Source organism: Vipera ursinii, assembly GCF_947247035.1.
Source record: "Vipera ursinii genome assembly, chromosome: 16".
In the NCBI taxonomy this organism is placed as follows: domain Eukaryota; kingdom Metazoa; phylum Chordata; class Lepidosauria; order Squamata; family Viperidae; genus Vipera; species Vipera ursinii.
Genome location: NC_139529.1, coordinates 3,784,798 through 3,793,976, shown reverse-complemented (window position 1 = coordinate 3,793,976; position 9,179 = coordinate 3,784,798). Strand labels below are relative to the sequence as shown.

Genomic DNA, 9,179 nt, shown 5'->3' with positions numbered 1-9,179 from the left:
CAGTAACGTGCCCTACCAGTGCTGGTTGGGTTGTGTGTGTGTGTGTTTTTCCCTTGGTGGTTCCTTGATTAGGGTATTGCTTTACACAATTTACGATGTTCACATGAAGATATTGTTTAAGGGATGAGGTTGTGTGTGGGATGACACCACTTGTTGCCCCTTCCTCTCTCGGGATGCCAAAGAGATTCCCCAATGCTCCTGAATTTCTCCACACATTTTTTAAAAAACTGTGTTTGCGGGTGCTTCCCATTTCTGAATGCAACAATTTAGATTGGCATATGGATGGAAACTAACCAAGGAGGCAATGAAGGAAAAATTTCCTGACAATCAACCAGTGGAACAGCTTGCCTCCAGATGTTGTGGGTGTTCCATCACTAGCCTTACTATGACTTTATAAAGGGAGATAGGCAAATAATAAGCAATAGTAAGAATAAGCAAACAAACAAACATTTTAAGTTTAATAGAACCTGCTCTTCTTCCAAACTTGTTTTGGCCAGAAATTCCCTCCCAAATTGCAGCCCTGGGTCCACAGCTGTTCCCTTTTATGTGGAGGGAACAGTTTTGATCTGGATTAAAAGAACGGCTCCATTTAGCGACAAGCTTTTGACGGCAAGGGTTGTCACTGTCTTTTCGTTCCCTTTCCAAACAGGCTGGCTCTTAAAACCGCGGTGGCTGAGCTGAAGCCTTGTGTGTTTCCCCCAGAGATCCTCTCCTCTCAGCCCTGTGACAGCCAGAGAAACAACTCAAGAATTCCCCAAAGCATCTCCCCCCCCCCCCGGGCAGAGAAAAGAACAGAGAAACCAATACTCACACACAAACATGATTTTTCGGCAGAGCACGAGTGTTTCAAACAAGAAATATCACCAGAATTAAAAAAGGGAAGGGGAAGAGAGCCCTGAGGTGCCCCATGGCATCGCTGTCGTGGGGGAGCCAAAGGTCAGCCATGGTCTGCAGAAATGTTGAGTGGGGGGGCACTGGGGAGGAATGAGCGGTTGGGTTAACAAAGCATCTATTTGTAAGTCAGGCAGCCTCAGCGGGAGAAAAGCCTGCTGGGTCTCTTGGAAAAGGAATAATTAATAGGACAACAGTAACAGTATAAGAGAGTTGGAAGGGACTAAGATCTTTCAGTCTAACTCGCTGCTCAAGCAGGAGACCTTGTACTTTTCTGGAGAAAGGGCTGTCCAGTTTCAATATAATACTTCTAAGAATAGAATAGAATAGAATAGAATAGAATAGAATAGAATAGAATAGAATAGAATAGAATATGAAATGGAGAGAATAGAATAGAATTAGAATAGAATAGAATTAGAATAAAGAATAGAATAGAATAGAATAGAATTACAATTAGAATTAGAATTGAACAGTAGAGAATAGAACAGAATAGAATTAGAATTAGAATAGAATAGAATAAGAATTAGAATTGAACAGAAGATAGAGAATAGAATAGAATTAGAATAGAATTAGAATTAGAATAGAATAGAATAAGAATTAGAATTGAACAGAAGATAGAGAATAGAATAGAATTAGAATAGAATTAGAATTAGAATAGAATTGAACAGTAGAGAATAGAACAGAATAGAATTAGAATAGAATTAGAATTAGAATAGAATAGAATAAGAATTAGAATTGAACAGAAGATAGAGAATAGAATAGAATTAGAATAGAATTAGAATTAGAATAGAATAGAATAAGAATTAGAATTGAACAGAAGATAGAGAATAGAATAGAATAGAATTAGAATAGAATAGAATTAGAATTAGAATTAGAATAAAACAGACGATAGAGAATACAATAGAATTAGAATTAGAATAGAACAGAAGATAGAGAATACAATAGAATTAGAATTAGAATTAGAATTAGAATAGAATAGAAGCTGGAAGGGACCTTGGAGGTCTTCTAGTCCAGCCCTCTGCTCAAGCTTTCAAGAAGAGACTGGATAGCCATCTGTCAGAAATGGTGTAGGCTCTCCTGCTTGGGTGGGGGTGGGGGTTAGACTAAATGACCTACAACAGGGATGTCAAACTGCCAGCCTGTGGGCCGAACGCGTCACTAGGAAACTGCGCCCACCCCATTGCCGGCAATGGAGAAAAAGCTCCGATACATTGCGCAACGTCACGTGACATTGCGAGTTCGACATGACTGACCTACAAGGTCCCTTCCAACTCTGTTGTTCTGTTAAATAAAAACTGGTCGCCCTTGGAGGTCTTTGGTACAATCCCCTGTTCAAGCAGGAGAACCTATACCATTTTGGACAAATGGCTAACCAGTGTCTCCTTTCCACTGGTTAATTGTTCTTGTTCTCCCACTGTTAGGAAATGTCTCCTTAGTTCCAGGTTGGTCCTCTCCTTGATTAGTTTCCATCCATTGCTTCTTCTTCAGATGCTTTGGAGAACAGGCTGCCCCCCTCTTCCCTGTGGTAGCTCCTCAAGTACTGGAAGATGCTATTATATCACCCCTAGTCCTTCTTTTTGTTAGACCAGACTAGGGGTAGGCAACCTTGGCTCTTATGACTCATGGACTTCAACTCACAGAATTCCTGAGCCAGCATGGGCTGGCTCCTTCATGACTGGTGGACTTCAACTCCCAGAATTCCTCAGCCAGCATGGGGGAACTATGGCCCCTTCATGACTCGTGGACATCAACTCCCAGAATTCCTGAGCCAGCATGGCTCAGCTTGGAAACTTCTCCCTTTCCCCTCAACGTGGCTGGCTCAGGAATTCTGGGAGTTGAAGTCCACGAGTCATAAAAGAGCCAAGGTTGCCTACCCCTGGACTAGACATAACAAGTTCCATTTCCCCTTCCTTCCATCACATGACCACATTTTGGACACTCATCCACCGGCCCACATTTACGGCCGTTTGCAATGCCCCGCAGTCACATGACCACAATTTAGAGTGTTATTGCTGGAAACACAATTTCTGGTAAAAACCTGCTTCTTAAGTGAAAAATGGGACGGCTTTAGGATGGCCATGCTTGCTTAACCACCCACCCACAAAAAAAGGTAACTGGACATAGTCACATAGTAACCTGCTTTACAGTGCAATGTACGACCAAATTGTGAGTCATAGGTCACTGCTGGAAGAACCTTGGAGGTCATCTAATCCAACCCGCTACACAGAATTATTCATTTTCACCATGAGGCTCCCAATTATGCAGTGGGCTTATTTGTCTCGGGGTTGTTACTAATCGAGAGGCGAAGATGGCTTAAAGAGGGCCTGTTTTCTCTGGCTCCTTTCAGAGGCAGGAATGGATGGATCCTAGATGGCACAGAACTCCTGGGACTCGGGCTGGGGGGTTGAAGGAGAAGATCTCATCCTTGGCAATGTCAAAAGAAAAAAAAAACACCTCTGCAGAATTCCACAGTTTAGATGTCAGTTGCATGGACCAGAAGATGCTGTTTCCATGGCAGCAGATGAAGGAAAATGCAGCAGAGAGTAGAATGCTCAGGTGAAGAAGGAAGTTTAAAAAAAAGAGATGTTTTCTTATGCAAAAAAAGAGCCTCAATCCATTTATATCATATTCATAAATGTATGTTTAAAACATTATTCCATGGATTCTGCCATCTCCCGAGGAGGAGGGAACGGATGTGTATTGAGCCGGTATTAGGCATTTCAAAGGAAAAGAGAAGCCTTTTGAACTGGGGGAACAAAAGTGGGGGTTAGGGTAGGAACATCAGGCTTGTGTCACGGAAGAGAGCAATAAACATAAAAGGTCCTAAGTTCCTTTTTCCCACGAGAGGGATGATACGAGGTAAATGATGGGGGACTGACCAAATGGGGTTAAGGGGGGGTTGAACCGGGAACTCTTTATAAGGGTTTAGTTTGTAGAACAATACTAAGTCCTGTCTTGTATTCCTACAACCAAACATGTCATAGTAAAGATTCCTTTTGGACTAAGATTTGGCTCCAAGAGTTTTGTCTTCCTAAGACGTGGTTTGGGGTGGGTCCTGACATTAGACAGGACTTGCACTGAAAGTCAACCTGGAAGGAGGAACCTTACCGGGGGACTTTGCAAATAAATATGATGTCTGACGATGAAGCAAGAGAGGAGGGAAGCCCCACGGAGAAGGAGTCTTCCTCCCAGCCAAATTCCCAGAAACAGTGGGAAGCTGAAGTGTCATATTCCTCCTGGGAGGAAACGGTGGAGCAGCACAAACGAAAACCCCGGTGGTTGATGGGCGTTGGAAGGAAAAGTGAGTGGGAAAAGGCTTCGGGAGAAGCGACCCTGAGACGGAGCGACCACCAACCGGAATGGAAACAAGAGATGGAGAGCTCCCTGCACGCCAGTGAGGAAGAGCGGATTCTGGAAAAAGCTATTGACTTGATGAAAACAACCCTGAGCTCACTAAGGGAGGAGAGATCTGGAAACCGCAACCCATGCAACACCTGGGGTCGCAACTGGAGGGGTAATGGAAGGGATCCAACACCTGAAACCCCAGGGCCGTCCAATGGAACAGGAGCCGCTGACTCAGCGGTACACCCCCCCCCCAGACCCACAGACGGGGATCAAGATGAGGTTTGGGGTAGAGGAGCATAATACATTTTGCTGATGCAAACCTCCACCATAGAATGGCAGCATTGATACTTGTGGCACAGATTTGTTTATTAATTTTTCATGCTATAAGGCAATTCTGCGTAGCTTATAGCTTACAGATTTATTTATTTATTTTTTTAAAAAAACCAAAGTATTTAACAACCCATGACAACCCCTTTCTCACTCTTGCCCAAGCCAGCTGCGAACAACCCACAAGAACTCCAGCTGCGGTTTAGCACAAAGGGCATCTACCGTGTTTACAACAGTCCTGTAAGGTAGTCTGTAATTGTCAAGTCAGTAGAGGAGTTTGTAAAAGACCTTCAAAATGCAGTATTTTGAGGGGGGGAATGCTCTGATCCGCATGGTTATGCTGCAAAACCGTCTTGAAAGAGTTAATTCTGCTTTATTTTAAAGCAGCAGCAAATGCAGAGAAATACAAGTGGGTCTTTATTTATTAAACGTATATATATCGCCCACTTCACTATCAAGATATATCCATGTTCACACCAGGCAGACTTTAGAGACCTACAGAGTAACAAGAGTTGAAAGGGAACTTGGAGGTCATCTAGCCCAGCCCCATGGTTAAGCAGGAGACACTATACCATTTTGGACAAATGGCTGTCCAGTCTCTTCTTAAAAACCGCCAGTGATGGAGCACCCACCACTTCTGGAGGCAAGCTGTTCCCCTGGTTAATTGTCCTCACTGTCAGGAAACTTCCCCCTAGATCCAGGTTGCTTCTCTCTTTGGTCAGTTTCCAACCATTGTTTCTCATCCTTCGCTCTGGTGCTTTGTAGAATAATTTGACCCCCTCTTTGTAGCAGCCCCTCATATACTGGAATAACTGCTATTGTGTCTCCCCTATTTCTTCTTTTCTCTAGACTGGCCAAACCCAAGTCCCGCAGCCGTTCTTCGTTCTTCGTGTGTTTTGGTCTCCAGCCCTTGGATCATCTTAGTTGCTCTTCTCTGAACTTTTCCCACTGTCCCCCATCTTTTTTGTGATACGGCGACCAAAACTGGAGTCGGGCAAGAAACCGGGTGTCCCTGAGTTGGGACCCCAAACCCCTGGCTGACCTGGGGGCCAGCGGCTCCATCAGAGCCCCCGACAAGCCGCTTTCCCCAAAACCTTGCCGAGGTCTCCAGCCCAGCTCCACCTGTAGGCCGTTCTCACGACCTTCTGGCCGACGCAAGGCTAGCTCGCCGAGCGGATGTTGGCAGCAGCCGGCTGCGCGGCACACAGAGGCGGCAGGAAAGCCTCGGTGATCTTGTGGAGCAGGAGGACGGGTTTCAAGTCCTCATGAAGGCGGATTGTGTGTGGGGGGGGGAAGGAGGGAGCGATGCAGCGGAGGGGAGGGGAGGAAGGCAGGCAGGAGGGGGACCCTCCCTCTCTTCCAGCTGATTTGGACAGCCCCTCCTCGGAGGGAGGGGGCGGGGCAGGGGCGCCGACGTCACAGCCGAGGGTGGGTCCCAAGCCAACTCTCCCTCCCTCGCCCGGGCAGCGCAGGCAGGCAGGCAGGGTGGATGGACGGCCAGGAGACCCTCCGGGGGGCGAGCAACAGGCGCCTGCAGTCCAGGTGAGGCACAAGAGGGAGCTGAAAGGGGGGGGGGGAGAAGTCCCTGGGCATTGAGGCGCCCGCGGTGGGGGAGGAAATGGGGCGTTGGAGGGGTAAACTAGCTTGCCAGGTTTCCTTAATCCTGGTTTGAGGGGTTGTGTGGAGGAGGAGGAGGAGGAGGGGGAGCTGAGGCAGCACTAGCACTTCTGTCCCCCCCCCTTTGGGGAGATGGGATGGGATGGGAATCATGGTTCTCTCTGCCCTCCAGACTGGAGCAGGGTAAGCCAAGCCCCATTAACCGTGATGGCTCAGGTAAGCGTGTGTGGTCTCTTGAACTTGGCTAGTGAAGGAACCCCCTTTCCCGGCGGGCTGTGTGGTGTCATGAACGGACCGGACGGGCTACCTTCGCAGCTAACGTGAAGGCCGCCGGGTTTTCCCCAGGCAGGCATTTCTGCAAGTGGTTTTAACGAGCATCCCAGGCTGACACACACACCAACCAAATTGGTCCCGAATTGAAGAGCGAGCCGAATCAACTCAACTAGGGTGACGATGCTGTCTTGTTAATCAGGGTGGGGAATTGACCCCCTTTGGGGAAGTTGCGCGCCGGGGCAAAAGAAGGCAACCAGACTTGGCAAACGTGTGCGCGGGCGGAGCTGCAAGGAAGTTTCCCCAAGCCTGGTGGGTTGTGTGAAGGAGGTTGCTTGCCGAAAGAAATGCGTTCCCGGCTGATTTTCAGCTCCAAGTTCTGGTTCAGCTTGTCTCCACTGAGCTAACGCACTTCGGGGTTCCCCACAGTTCACAAGTCCGACAACCCGCGGTTAAAATTTTACAAGTGTGAATGCAACGATTGATGGTGTGACCTGGTTAAAAATGGGTTGTAGGGATGTGCCCGCGCTGGGCACATCTCTACAACCCATTTTTAACCAGGTCACACCATCAATCGTTGCATTCGCACTTGTAAAATTATTTTGGCATAGCAGATCTAAGAAACTGGGAGACACTGAGTTGGGCGCAAAGCCAACTGGATGACCTTGGGCCACCCACTCACTGTCTCGGAGCCCCAGGAAAGAGGCCATGGAAAACCACTCCTAGTCGGCTCCACCTGTGGCCTTTCTGACAGTATTCCTGCACATCTGGCGGAGGAGGCTGCGGGCTCCCGCTGGGCCGGCTTCCTCCTCGCCAGTCCAGTCCAGCGACTCCCCCGCTGGCTGATCGGATTTTTGCAGCTGGTTGCGCTGCGCGGAGGCGGCAGGACAATCTGGAGCGGGAGAACAAGTTCCAAGTCCTCATGAAGGAGGGCTGGGGGATGGAGAGGCGACGAAGCAGGGATGCCAACGGGGCTGTGGGGGGTGGTGGTCCGCGCCCCGTCTGGCCGGAGGAGAGCAAGGCAGGTAGACCCCCCCCAGCCCCTCCATTTCGCTCCCCCCCCGGCGAATCCGGGCAGCCTCTCCTCCCCTGAGGGAGGGCCCCCCCCTCGCGCGTGGCGGGGGCGGAGAGCGGCGCTGACATCACAGTCGGGCGTGGCCAGGCGACCCCCCCCTCCCGCCCCGGTGTGGAGCGCAGACAGCGCGGATGGCCAGCCAGGCGCCCCTCCGGGGGGCAAGCAAGAGACGCCCACAGTCCAGGTGGGCACGGAGGTCGGGAGGGGGAGAGGCCGGCTGGATGCTCTTGCGGGGCCCCACCTGGCCCTGGCACCGCCTGCGCTCTGTCAGCCGTCCCCAGCCCTGCCCAGCTGAACGCCCGCAGGGTCCGGATCAGGCCGGGTGGGGGGCACGGAGGAGGAGACCCCAGTCTACCTGGCTGGGCACGGACCTGATGGGTTTGTTCACCTGGGTGTTGGGTCGTGGGAAGCCCACCCAACAGCGTCCTGGCCGGAAGAGGGGTGGAGGCAGGACCCTTCACTTGGAGGGGGGGTGGCAGTGGGCTTTCAGTGTCTGTTAGGAGAATCGATTTGGCTTTCGCCAGCCTCAGTCGGGCACAGCTTTGGTGGGACCCCCTTGCTTCCCTTTGGCAGGATCCTATGCAGAGTCGTAAATTGAGTTAATGAGACGCCATCCCAGCTAACGTGAAGGCGCCCAGCTTTTTTTTTTTTTTTTTTAGCATTTCTGTAGCCGTTTTAGCAAGCCGGGCACATCTCAGACTGGCATTGCCCATTTCCTGATCGTGCGCAGTTAGGCTTTAGCACATACAACATTAAATAACAGAGTTCAGAGGATCCTTGGAGGTCATCTAGTCCAACCCCCTTATTTGAGCAGAAGACCCTATATCACTCTGGACGAATCTCTCCTTAAAAGCCTACAGTGATGGATCACCCATGATTTCTGTGGCAAGCTGTTCCGCTGGTTAATTGCCCTCACTGTTAGGAAGTTTCTCCTTAATTCCAGGTTGCTTCTCTCCTTGATTAGTTTCCACCCATCGTTGCTTGCGTGGCCGCCTTCTGCTTTGGAAAATAGACTGACCCCCTCCTCTTCTTTGTGACAACCTCTCAAACTCTGGAATCCTGCTATCATGTCTCCCCTAGTCCTTCTCTTCTCCAGACTAGCCATACCCAGTTTTCCTGCAACTGTTCTTCGTATGTTTCGGCTTCCAGGTCTTTAATCATCTTCGTTGCTCTTCTCTGCACTTTTCCCAAAGTCTCAATATCGGCGACCAACACTGAATGCAGGATTCCAGGTGTGACTTTACTGAGGCTTTATAAAGCGGTACTAGAACGTCACGTGATCGTGATTCTATCCCTCTATTAATATAGCGAAGGGACGCGGTGGCTCAGTGGGTTAGGACGCTGAGCTTGTCGATCAGAAGGTCGGCAGTTTGGCAGGTCGAATCCCGAGTGCCGCGTAACAGAGTGAGCGCCTGTTACTCGTCCCAGCTTCTGCCAACCTAGCAGTTCAAAAGCACGTAAAAATGCAAGTAGAAAAATAGGGACCACTCCGGTGGGAAGGTAACAGCATTCCGTGCGCCTTTGGCGTCTAGTCATGCCGGCCACATGACCACGGAGATGTCCTCGGACAAGCGCTGGCTCTTCGGCTTTGAAACGGAGATGAGCACCGGCGCCTAGAGTCGGAAACGACTAGCACGCATGTGCGGGGGAACCT

At 49.7% G+C, this 9,179-nt stretch overlaps 1 protein-coding gene across 1 annotated transcript in view; it reads left to right on the top strand.

Annotated features, from left to right (window-relative positions):
• The first annotated feature begins 6,023 nt into the window (after nt 1-6,023).
• Nucleotides 6,024-9,179, top strand: part of GPSM1 (G protein signaling modulator 1) — a 95,508-nt gene continuing 92,352 nt past the window's right edge. Inside the window, exon 1 of the mRNA XM_083375100.1 lies at nt 6,024-6,105. Within this exon, the coding sequence (XP_083231226.1) occupies nt 6,053-6,105 (53 nt within the window). The 5' untranslated portion in view covers nt 6,024-6,052. The remainder of the gene's footprint in view (nt 6,106-9,179) is intronic.